The sequence below is a fragment of the Chionomys nivalis genome, chromosome 1 (genome assembly GCF_950005125.1).
Source record: "Chionomys nivalis chromosome 1, mChiNiv1.1, whole genome shotgun sequence".
Lineage (NCBI taxonomy): Eukaryota > Metazoa > Chordata > Mammalia > Rodentia > Cricetidae > Chionomys > Chionomys nivalis.
Window position 1 is genome coordinate 8,491,209 of NC_080086.1, and position 12,946 is coordinate 8,504,154.

Consider the following 12,946-nt stretch of genomic DNA (forward strand, 5'->3'; position numbering starts at 1 on the left):
AGTCTGGTGCTCCAGTGTGGGTCTCTGTCTCTATCTCCATCCATCACTAAATTAAGGTTCTATGGTGATATGCAAGATATTCATCAGTATGGCTATAGGATAGGTTCATTTCAGGTTCCCTATCCTCAGGTGCCCAAGGAACTAACTGGGGACATTGCCCTGGGCATCTGGTAGCCACTCCAAGTTCAAGTCTCTTGCCAACCCTTAGGTGGCTCCCTTAACTAAGATATGAGTTTCCCTGCTCCCCTATCCAACCTTTCTATATCCCCAATCATCCCGTTTCCCCAAGTTCCCCTCATCCTCTCCTTCACACTTTTCTCTCTCCATCTCCCCTTACCCCCATCCCACCCCACCCCCAAGATTCCAATTTTTTGCCTGGCAATCTTGTCTATTTCCCATAGCCAGGAGGAGAAGTATATGGTTTTCCTTGGGTTTACCCTCTTGTTTAGCTTCTTTAGGACCACAAATTATAGACTCAGTGGCCCCCTATCCATGGCTAGAAACCAATTATGAGTGAGTACATCCCATGATCTTCTTTTTGGGTCTGGGTTACCTCACTCAGGATAGTATTTTCTATTTCCATCCATTTGCATGCAAAATTCGAGAAGTCATTGTTTTTTTACCGCAGAGTAGTACTCGAATGTGTATATATTCCACACTTTCTTCATCCATTCTTACATTGAAGGACACCTAGGATGCTTCCAGGTTCTGGCTATTACAAATAATGCTGCTATGAACATAGTTGAACAAATGCTTTTGTCATATGATAGGGCATCTCTTGGGTATATTCCCAAGAGTGGTATTGCTGGGTCCAGGGGTAGGTTGATCCCAATTTTTCTGAGAAATTGCCACACTGATTTCCAAAGTGGTTGCACAAATTTGCAGTCCCCCCAGCAATGGATGAGGGTACCCCTTTCTCCACAACCTCTCCAGCAAAGGCTATCCTTGGTGTTTTTGATTTTAGCCATTCTGACAGGTGTAAGATGATATCTCAAAGTTGCTTTGATTTGCATTTCTCTGATCGCTAAGGAGGTTGAGCATGACCTTAAGTATCTTTTGGCCATTTGAACTTCTTCTGTTGAGAATTCTCTGTTCAGTTCAGTGTCCCATTTTTTAATTGGGTTAATTATCATTTTAACGTCTAGTTTCTTGAGTTCTTTATATATTTTGGAGATCAGACCTTTTTCTGTTGCGGGGTTGGTGAAGATCTTCTCCCAGTCAGTAGGCTGCCTTTTTGTCTTAGTGACAGTGTCATTTGCTTTACAGAAGCTTCTCAGTTTCAGGAGGTCCCATTTATTCAATGTTGCCCTTAATGTCTGTGCTGCTGGGGTTATACATAGGAAGCGATCTCCTGTGCCCATATGTTGTAGGGTACTTCCCATTTTCTCTTCTATCAGGTTCAGTGTGTTCAGATTGATATTGAGGTCTTTGATCCATTTGGACTTGAGTTTTGTGCATGGTGATAGATATGGGTCTATTTTCATTCTTCTACAGGTTGACATCCAATTGTGCCAGCACCATTTGTTGAAGATGATTTCTTTCTTCCATTGTATACTTTTAGCTCCTTTATCGAAAATGAGGTGTTCATAGGTTTGTGGGTTAAAATCCAGGTCTTCTATACGATTCCATTGGTCGACTTCTGTTTTTATGCCAGTACCACGCTGTTTTCATTACTGTAGCTCCGTAATAGAGTTTGAAGTCAGGGATGGTAATGCCTCCAGAAGTTCCTTTATTGTATAAGATTGTTTTGGCTATCCTGGGTTTTTTTTCCATATAAAGTTGATTATTGTCCTCTCAAGATCTGTGAAGAATTTTGATGGGACCTTGATGGGGATTGCATTGAATCTATAAATTGCCTTTGGTAGAATTGTCATTTTTACTATGTTGATCCTCCCATTCCAAGAGCAAGAGAGATCCTTCCATTTTCTGGTGTCCTCTTCAATTTCTTTCTTCAATGCCTTAAAGTTCTTGTCAAATAGATCTTTCACTTCCTTGGTTAGAGTTACCCCAAGATATTTTATGCTGTTTGTAGCTATCGTGAAAGGTGATGATTCTCTTATTTCCCTCTCTGCTTCCATATCCTTTGTGTATAAGAGGGTGACTGATTTTTTGGGGTTGATCTTGTATCCTGCCACATTACTAAAGGTGTTTATCAGCTGTAGGAGTTCTTTGGTGGAGTTTTTGGGGTCGCTTATGTACACTATCATATCATCTGCAAATAACGCAAGTTTAACTTCTTCCTTTCCAATTCGAATCCCCTTTTTCCCCTTATGTTGTCTTATTGCTATTGCTAAAACTTCAAGAACTATATTGAAGAGGTATGGAGAGAGTGGACAGCCTTGGCATGTTCCTGATTTTAGTGGGATGGCTTTAAGTTTCTCTCTGTTTAATTTGATGTTCGCTGTCGGCTTGCTATAAATAGCTTTAATTATATTTAGGTATGACCCTTGTATCCCTAATCTCTCCAAGACTTTTATCATAAAGGGATGTTGAATTTTGTCAAATGCTTTTTCAGCATCTAATGAAACGATCATATGGTTTTTTTCTTTCAGTTTATTTATATGATGGATTACATTGATAGATTTGCGTATGTTAAACTAGCCCTTCATCTCTGGGATGAAGCCTACTTGATCAAAATGGATAATTTTTCTAATGTGTTCTTGGATTCAGTTTGCCAGTATTTTGTTGAGAATTTTTGCGTTGATGTTCATGAGTGAGATTGGCCTGTAATTCTCTTTCTTGGTTGAGTCTTTGTGTGGTTTTGGTATCAGAGTTACTGTAGCATCATAAAAGGAATTTGGCAATGACTCTTCTGTTTCTATATTGTGAAATACATTAAGGAGTATAGGTATTAGGTCTTCTTGGAAGTTCTGGTAGAATTCTGCATTGAAACCATCTGATCCTGGACTTTTTTTGGAAGGGAGGTTTTTGATAACAGCTTCTAATTCTTCGCGACTAACAGGTCTATTTAGGTTGTTTACCTGGTCCTGGTTTAACTTTGGTATATGGTATTCATCTAAAAAAGTGTTCATTTCTTTTACATTTTCCAATTTTGTGGCATACAGGCTTTTGTAGTAAGATCTAATGATTCTCTGAATTTCCTCTGTGTCTGTGGTTATGTCCCCTTTTCATTTCTGATGTTATTAATTTGCAAATTCTCTCTCTGCCGTTTGATTAGCTTGGATAGGGGTTTATCAATCTTGTTGATTTTCTCCTGGAACCAGCTATTTGTTTCATTTATTCTTTGTATTGTTTTCTGTGTTTCTATTTTGTTGATTTCAGCCCTCAGTTTGATTATTTCCAGTCTTCTACTTCTCCTAGGTGAGTCTGCTTCTTTTTTTTCTAGAGCTTTCAGGTGGGCTGTTAAGTCTCCAATGTGTACTTTCTCTGTTTTCTCTAAGTGGGCAGTTAGTGCTATGAACTTTCCTCTCAGGACTGCTTTCATAGTGTCCCATAGGTTTGAGTATGTTGTTTCTTTATTTTCATTGAATTGAAGGAAGACTTTAATTTCTTTCTTTATTTCTTCCTTAATCCAGGTATGGTTCAGTAGTTGACTGTTCAGTTTCCATGAGTTTGTAGGCTTTCTGGGGGTAGCATTGTTGTTGAATTCTAGCTTTAATCCATGGTGATCTGATAAGATACAGGTGGTTACTAATATTTTTTTGTAACTGTGGATGTTTGCTTTGTTACGGAGTATGTGGTCAATTTTCGAGAAGGTTCCATGAGCTGCAGAGAAGAAGGTATATTCTTTCCTTTTTGGGTGGAATATTCTATAGATGTCTGTTAAGCCCATTTGATTCATTACCTCCATTAATCCTCTTATTTCTCTGTTAGGTTTCTGTCTGATTGACCTGTCCATTGGTGAGAGAGGAGTGTTAAAGTCTCTATTAATGTGTGTGGTTTGATGGCTGCCTTGAGTTTTAACAATGTTTCTTTTACGTACGTGGGTGCTTTTATATTAGGGGCATAGATATTCAGGACTGAGACTTCATCCTGATGAATTGTTCCTGTTATGAGTATAAAATGTCCCTCTCCATCTCTTCTGATTGATTTAAGTTTGAAGTCAACTGTGTTAGAAATTAGTATGGCCACACCTGCTTGCTTCTTAGGTCCATTTACTTGATAAGCCTTATCCCAACCCTTTACTCTGAGTAGGTGTTTGTCTTTGTGGTTGAGGTGTGTTTCTTGTAGACAGCAGAATGTTGGATCCTGTTTTCCTATCCAATCTCTTAGTCTGTGCCTTTTTATAGGTGAGTTGAGTCCATTGACATTAAGTGATGTTAATGACCAGTGGTTGTTAACTCCGGTCACTTTTTTAGTAGTCGATTTTGTGTGTTTCCCTTCTTTGAGTTGCGCTGGTGAAGGGTGTCTAGATGTCTGAGTTATTGTGGTCATTGTTGGACTCCTTGGTTAGTGATTTTCCTTCTATTACTTTCTGTAAGGCTGTATTTGTGGCTATGTATTGTTTAAATTTGTTTTTATCCTGGAAAATTTTGTTTTCTCCATTTATAGTGAACGAAAGCTTGGCTGGATATAGTAGTCTGGGCTTGCATCCATGGTCTCTTAGTTTCTGCAGTACATCTAACCAGGACCTTCTGGCTTTCATGGTTTCCATAGAGAAGTCAGGTGTAAGTCTGATAGATTTACCTTTATAAGTAACTTGGCCTTTTTTTTTTGCAGCTCTTAATATTCTTTCTTTGTTCTGTATGCTTTGTGTTTTGATTATTATATGGCGAGGGGATTTTTTTTTTGATCCAGCCTATTTAGTGTTCTGTATGCTTCTTGAACCTTCATAGCTATATCTTTCTTTTTTTTTTTTTTTTTTTTTGGTTTTTCGAGACAGGGTTTCTTTGTGGTTTTGGAGCCTGTCCTGGAACTAGCTCTTGTAGATCCGACTGGTCTCGAACTCACAGAGATCCGCCTGCCTCTGCCTCCCAAGTGCTGGGATTAAAGGCGTGCGCCACCACCGCCCGGCTCGCTATATCTTTCTTTAGGTTGGGAAAGTTTTCTTCTATAATTTTATTAAATATATTTTTTCTGGACCATTGAGCTGCACTTCTTCTCCTTCTACTCCTATTATTCTTAGGTTTGGTCTTTTTATTGTGTCCCATATTTCCTGAATGTTTTGTGATGAGAATTTGTTGGCCTTGCTGTTTTCTTTGATCAGCATGTTTATTTTCTCTATGGTATCTTCAGAATCTGAGATTCTTTCTTCTATCTCTTGTATTCTGTTGGTTATGCTTGTTTCTGTAGTCTCTATATGTTTACCTAGATTTTCCATGTCCAGCCAGTCTTCTGTTTGCGTTTTCTTCTTTGCCTCCCTTTCAGTTTTCAAGTCTTGAACTGTTTCCATTATCTGTTTGATTGTTTTTCCTTGGTTTCCTAGGGTATCATTCACTGATTTACTCAATTCTTTAAACTTTCTGTTATACTTCTCATCCATTTCTATAAGGGCATTTTTTACATGCTGTTTAATGGCGTCAATCACTTTCATAAAGTCAATTTTTTCTCCTTCTTCATGATTAAGGTGTTCATGTCCTCCTGTTGTGAGGTCCCTGGGTTCTGGTGGTTTCAAATTATTTTTCAGATTATTGGGTGAATTCTTGCAGTGGCGCCTGCCCATCTCTTCCTCTGAATGCTCTCCTATGGATCTTCTTTTACAGGATCACGTCTCCTTGCCTACTGATGTACCTTCCCAGTGATGTTACTCCCCAGTGATGGTTCTCCTGGTGCTCCAGTGATGTCTCTCCTGGTGCCAATATCAGATCTCCCTGCCCAATGATGGCTATCCTGGTGCCGAGATCAGATCTCCGTGCTGGTTGGATAGTTCGTAAACAAAACGCCTACCTTGCTTGGTGCAGGCAGGCCAGTGGAAGAAAGGAACTGCCGCCCACCTGTTTGCCCTGAGGATTCGCCCCCAGCGCCCAGACAGGCTGAGCTGAGTGGTGTTATGTGCCCAAAGAGGGAAGGGGGCAGAAGGAAGAAGGGTTCTGGATGCAAGCTGGGTGGGATAGGAAGAGAGAGGCAGTATGCGGGGAGTAGAATCCCTACAGGGAGCCCAGGAAGGATGAGGGGAGGATGAGGAACTTCTGAGTTCCCTGTCCCGGGATGCTGCCGTGGGTCCGAAACTCACGCCAATGATGGCTCTCCTGTTGCCAAGATCAAATCTCCGTGCTGGTTGGGTAGTTCGTAAACAAAGCGCCTACCTTGCTTGGTGCAGGCAGGCCAGTGAGAATAATCGAATCTTTGACGTATGAGAATGTCAATTTATAATTGAAAAGGACCCTTGGGCCTTTAAAGATCAGATCAGCACCCATGGATGAATGGGTCTTGCATATTATGAATGTTGAGATACTTGACTATGGTACTGAAGCTTGAGTAGGAGAAGCAATTTCCAATGGAAAGAGAAGACATCAAAATACCAAATGTTTTAATTATGGTAGAATGGGACATCTGAGAAGAGATTGTAGACAAGGGATTCCTAGGAATAATGTCTTCTCTGAAAATGGGAGGAATAAGAGGACTCAGTCTTCAGGTGTATGTAGGAGATGTGGTGACAATGAACCAATGAATGTAAGTCAACAAAAGATAAACAAGGCAACCTGATACCATCAGTAAACACCATGGGGGGGCTTCTTGTAGGCCATGATGAACGTAGTTCAGTCATGCCCAGTTACTGTGGAGAATGTGTCCCACCAGGAAAATTTAAAAAATCCAGTGATCAATGTAAAAAACAATAGTCTCAATGATAGAATAAATGTGGAGGATGAATCAAAAACCCCAGTAGAACATAGGAAACATATATTCTGGCAGATTTCTATAAATGATCAAAGACCAAAGATAAAATTGTGTACAAATGGCATTTATATTGAAGGCTTACTAAACACAGGTGTGGATGTAAGTATCATTACTCCAGAATCTTGGCATTCAAATTGACCTCTTCAAGAGGTAGATGTTTAGTTCCTAGAAATTGGAACCCTATCTCAGATTAAACAAAGCACAAGATGGGTTGAATGCCTAGGGCTAGAAAGACAGAGAAGAAGATTGAGTCCATATGTAGCTAATGTTGCAGTGAATTTGTGGGGTTGTGACCTATTGTAGCAATGGAATACCCATATTAACATTCCTGTTAGGGTGTTGAAACCACTGAATTTATACCAATGATACAAAATTGACTTCATTATTCATCCAGGTGAAAGACATAATCAGTAATAGGCTTTGTTCTATATACATAACACACACCCAATCCCATACATGTCTGCTAGGTCCTCTAGCACAGGTAATGCACAAATTGATCAATTGTTGATTGGAAGTATGTTGCAGGCCTCTGAATTTTATAAAAAACATCATGTCAATAGCAAAGGTTTAAAGAAAGAGTTTTCTTTTACATGGCAACAAGCTAAGGAGATTATAAAGAGATGTCCTACTCGCTCTTTCTTTAACCAAACATTGTTGCCTGCAGGGAGTAACCCCAAGGGTACTCAAAGGAAAGAAATTTGGCAGATAGATGTGTTTCATTTTGCAGAATTTGGTAAATTAAAATATGTACACCACACCATAGATATGTGCTCAGGTTTTCAATGGGCAACTGCCTTGCACTCAGAAAAGTCTGATTCAGTAATCACACATTTATTAGAAGTTATGGCCATCATGAGCATTACTGCACAAATAAAGACAGATAATGATCCAGCATATGTATCTAAAAATAAAATTTTTTTGCTTATTATAATATAAAGAACATTACAGGTATACCAAATAATCTTACAGGTTAGGCAGTTATATAAAGGTTAAATCGTACTATAAAGGATATGCTGAACAAACAGAAAGGGATGGAAAATACCCCCAGAAATAGACTGCATAGTGCTTTACTAACCTTGAATTTTCTTAACACTAATAAGAAAGGAACAACAGCAACATAGAGGCATTGGATAATAGAAAAAACTTCTGAACTGAATCAACCAGTGTATTTCAAGGATGTCTTGACCTCACAATGGAAACCAGGAGATGCGCTACATTGGAGAAGGGTTTTCACTCTTGTTTCCACAGGAGAACAAAAACTATGGATACCATAAAAATTTATAAAGATTCATTTTGAAAAGGAGAAGCCTATTGAAAAAGGGAAATTACAGCTCATCCACAACAGTGACAACCATACAGGACACAAGGAAAAAGACTGTCAAACCTTACCAAGAGACTGTAAGATGTTTCTGAAAAATTTCCTGCCTCTGAAAATGGTCTGTCAGTTACACGATGCCTTAGCCAAAGTTGGTTGCTTCAACATTGCAAGTGAGACTTTGGGTGATTGCTCAGGTAGCAAATTGTCTCCATTACATTCTGCTCACTTTGGAAGCTGCTTGATTGTACTTCCTGCCTGCTCAAGTAATATTATCTCCCTTCTCAGGACTTTGATGGGGTTGAATATTAGATAGTCGCAGTTTGTACTCTTACGATCTAGCCAAGCCATTTCCAATATAAGACTTAGACTTCATAGAATAGAATTTTTATTAAAACATTTAGCATCTGTTTCTTGTTTAATATTGTTTATGATGGTTGTAATTCTAATTATAATTGATATCTGTTCCTAGTGTATATAGTTTTGTATTGGGTCTGGAACTCTCTTATTTAAACAAAAGGAGGAGGTACTGTGGAAGCACCTTCAGCCAAAAGCATTTAAGACACCAGCCCACTTGGGCATGGTCTCTTATACTGAAATGCAACTGTAAAGCATGTGCTCTCTCTCTTGCTTCTGACTCTCTTTTCTGGCTGTGAAATTCAGTTGCTGCTCCCCATTACAGCAGGGGATTGCAATCTGTGAGTCTACCCCTAATCCTACTTCATGTTCTGGCTTTGTGGGAGTCTAGACAGTTTGGATGGCCACCTTCCTAGACCTGGATGGAAGTGGGAGGACCTTGGACTTTCCACAGGGCAGGGAACCCTGACTGCTCTTGGGACTGGAGAGGGAGGAGAAGAGGAGTGGGGGGAGGGGGAGAGGGGCGGGAGGAGGGGGAGGGAAATGGGAGGTGAGGAGGAAGTGGGAAAATTTTTTTTAATTAAAAAAATGTACCCCTAGTCCTCACCAAACAGAGTCATCAACTAGAACCCAAATGTTTAAATTCCTGAGTCTAGGAGGGACAGTTCTCAATCAAAATACCACAACTTGATTTTGTTTTTAATGTATATCTTGAATTTTATTAAGCCCAATTTATAATGATGTGTTTTTAATGTATATCTTGAATTTTATTAAGCCCAATTTATAATGATGTCATACCTTAAATTTTTCTACATTGTTTTCATTTATTAATTTGTTTGTGGGTAGGGAAGTACAGGAAAAGAGGGCACAGGGCAGCTTGCAAAAGATGGTTCTCTGTCTTTGTTCCAGGGATCAAAACACCTTGTCAAGCTTGGAGGAAAACATCACTTTCCACTGGGGCATCTACCTGACTCCACTTTAAAGGTTTTAATCTGAGGTAATTTTGAAAATTAATACCCTTTTGCTCGGAGGACACATGAGTAAAATGAATACTGAACCAAAGTGGCCACCTGAATGTGAGAAAGTCTTTTGAGAACATCTGATAATATATCCATCCTTGATTTCATATATATATGTGTGTGTGTGTGTGTGTGTGTGTATGTATGTGTGTGTGTGTGCATACTATACTTTGGGGTTGAACTGAGGCCCTCCCACAAACCAGGTAAGCTTTGTACTACTGACATACAACTACATCTCTACAAAGGGCCTTTAGATGGTCTAGATTTCTCAAATACTTGTTTTTAATCAAGAAGTCCATGACCAGTTTTGAATTATGAGGGAAAAATATTCCAGCCATCTTTGCTACATGATTTTTAATAACCTCATTAAATTTATGAGTGTGCTAAACAAAATGATCAACTGTTTGACAAGAGTAATTTAAAAAATGATTGAATATAAGAGATGATACATTAATGAAAAGTAGCATTTTGAAAACAGCATGTTTCTAAAAAAACAGTTTACAACCCCTAGATAGATACAGACATATGCTGAAATCTTGCATTAAGAAAGAATAATTAAAAAAAGAAAGAATAATTATTTCAATGACACAAACAAGATACATATTTTCAGTTCTAAATACCTCCACCATGGAAACCTCTAGTGTCTCAGGAATGGGCAAGTTCTAATGCTCTTTGCAGATATGTGAGAAACACTTGCTTTGATTGAGTTAGAAGAGAAATTGCTGTTTGAAAATGAAGGCATCTCTAAAGTTCAGTGTGGTAGGGTCACCATAATCTTCACTGGAATAGTCTTTTTTTTTCTTTCCTTTGGTTTTTCAAGACATGGTTTCTCTGTAGCTTTGGGGCCCGTGGGATAATCTTAAGGACTACCCAATGTTCTGAAAATGCTATCAGTAAATATTTTTATCATGAGTAAAATATTTTTTGAGGTTCTTCAGGATAAGAAAAGAGTTCCGATAGTTTCTCTCATGATTCATAAGAACCAAATGCACAACGTTCATGGTCAATAGAAACCTCATTACAGCTTCGTTTTCAATTCTCTGCCATTCTCAACCTCAGGACTTCTGTGCACATCCATGTGCTCACTTTCCTTCTCTGTGAGCTTCATCTCTGCATGTTCAGTCTCTAAAGAGTCAGTTTCCCCAGGGAGTTGGACCTTCCTCATAAGTTTTAGAATGAAGATTGCCGGGAGGTAGCTTGATCCTCTTAGAGCTGCTGACAACCCAAGGTAAATGCGCCTGTTGAAAACAACTAATATGTATTAAATCTTACTTTGTTCAGTGAAAGAAGTTTGTATATCATCACCTATCATTTAAAATCAGGTGATTATTTTGCCCACGTACTTTATATAATCTACTTTGCTGAATTATTAATCCTGTTTGTTAAAATGTGAAAAATTCCAACATACAAGTATAAATGAACTTCTTAAGGTTGGTGATGGCTAGTTTCCTTGGTCAACTTGACTAGACTTAGGATTGTTATAAAAATGCATATCTGAGTATGCCTATGAGATGTTTTCAGAAATGTTTAGCCTAGGATGAAGTTCCACCAAGAACGTGAATACCATATGCTGCACTTCTAGGACTCAGTGCTTCCTGACAGAGCATGCGACATGACCAACATCCTCAAACTCCACCACCATGCCCATCCTCTGCCATAACCTCACATTCAGACCCATGCCACCTCAGTCATTATCACCTGTTCTCCTAAATATTCTGCCAAATATCCTGTATCAGGTTAAGGGAACTTCCGTGTTCTGTTTGCTCAAATTTTGATGTATAAAATGTATAAATTGTCTTTAAGTCACTTTTCAATATTTTTCCCTATTCAACACTTACTTGTATGCTATTTTATGCCAACAAGTTTTGTGATATTGAAATACTTGTATGTCAATAAATTTAATGACTCACTTTTATATATTAGTATATTGAATTTGATAATTTTTCATGCATATTAAACATAGAGTGATCATTTTTTCTTTATGAACTATGTGCATGTGTTGGGTGTCTGTAGTATTCATGAATTTTGGAATTGAAGTGACAGGAAGTTGGGAGTTAGACAACATGAGTTAAGGGAACTGAACTTATCTGCTCTCAAAGAGCAGTATGTGCTCTTAACCCCTGAGCCATCTCTTTTTGCAGGGCTTTCTCTCCTACACACCCTGAGCCATCTCTTTAGACCAAAATTATTTTTCTGTTTCTTGAACTTGTTCAGTTAAAGCATGAAGACTATAAAAGCTTCCTGAAATGAATTGGGTAATTTCCCCTTTCACTACTTCTGAGAATAACCTTTATACTGTTACAAGCATCTGTACTTTGTAAATTTGATAAAATATGCTTTAAGGTTTCTGGATTTAATGTGTTTAGGAAACAGGTATCTTGACATATACATATTTCTAAATAATCTGAAAACTCCCTTCATGTTCTCAACATACATAAAATCTGGTGTGATGGATACTGCTGTCAATTTCATACAATCCAGAATCTCGTGGGAAAGAAGTTTTAGTGAAGGCCTGTGTGGATTGTCTTGACCTGTGAACATTTTTGTGGGAGATATTTTGATTACATTAACTGTGGTGAGAAGACCTACCACTCAGTGGGTGGCACCATTCCTTAGGCAGGAAATCCTGAACTACATACATGTAGAGAACATGATCATGCTTTACTTCTACAATAGGAAAGTATAAAGATATTATGTATGTGATGATGCTTAAGACTTCAGATACAACAGTCTAGAAATACAATTGAAACTTTCTCTAGATGTATAATAGATTAACAAATATCTTAGTTTATTTTTCTGCCACTGTTATAAAACAGCCTGACAAAATCAATTTGAGTAAGAAGGGGTGATGTTTGCTCAAGTTCTGGGTTAAAGTTCAGCATTCTGGGTATGTCAAGACAACTGGAACTGTAACCCACACAGATACACGGACAGAAGTGGTTGACTGTTACTATAGGCATACCAAGCTGAGAATGGGACAGCAGACACCCCCAGCCATACACACATGGGAACAGGACAATGGCCAGCACTTTTCTTTCCCAGAACTTTTCAGTATCCTCCTCACCCAGAATCAGCAGAACTGGGGCCTACCTAAAGAAGGCCCAAATTCCTTTTGACTAATGAGTTTTTAGGAGCAAGAATGAGAACAGTGTAGTCTGTATCAAACAAAATTTCTCTGTGAGCTTTCTTGGGCCTGTTGCCCTAGAGAGCCAAAAAGGTAATAGCTAAAGTCTGTTTTAAGATCAGCTTAGCAAGACCTCTGGGCTTGGAACTGCAGTGAACCCACAGTTACTCCACGATACTGTTCGTGACTAGTGCCTGTGTAGCACTGAGAGTGGTGGGAACCATGCAGGAACTGCTTTTAGTCTAAGCAGCAGTATGAAAGCACACAACTGGATGCACCCAGATCTCAGAGGCCAGGCTCCCCAGTCTGCTGGTTCTTGAGGGTAATTCTATG

At 38.8% G+C, this 12,946-nt stretch overlaps 1 protein-coding gene across 3 annotated transcripts in view; it reads right to left on the reverse strand.

Annotated features, from left to right (window-relative positions):
• Nucleotides 1–10,507: 10,507 nt before the first annotated feature.
• LOC130874467 (solute carrier organic anion transporter family member 1A5-like) overlaps nucleotides 10,508–12,946 on the reverse strand; it is a 53,753-nt gene continuing 51,314 nt past the window's right edge. For all 3 annotated transcript variants that reach the window (XM_057769840.1, XM_057769848.1, XM_057769855.1), the window contains one exon: nucleotides 10,508–10,727. In XM_057769840.1, the coding sequence (XP_057625823.1) occupies nucleotides 10,508–10,727 (220 nt within the window). The remainder of the gene's footprint in view (nucleotides 10,728–12,946) is intronic.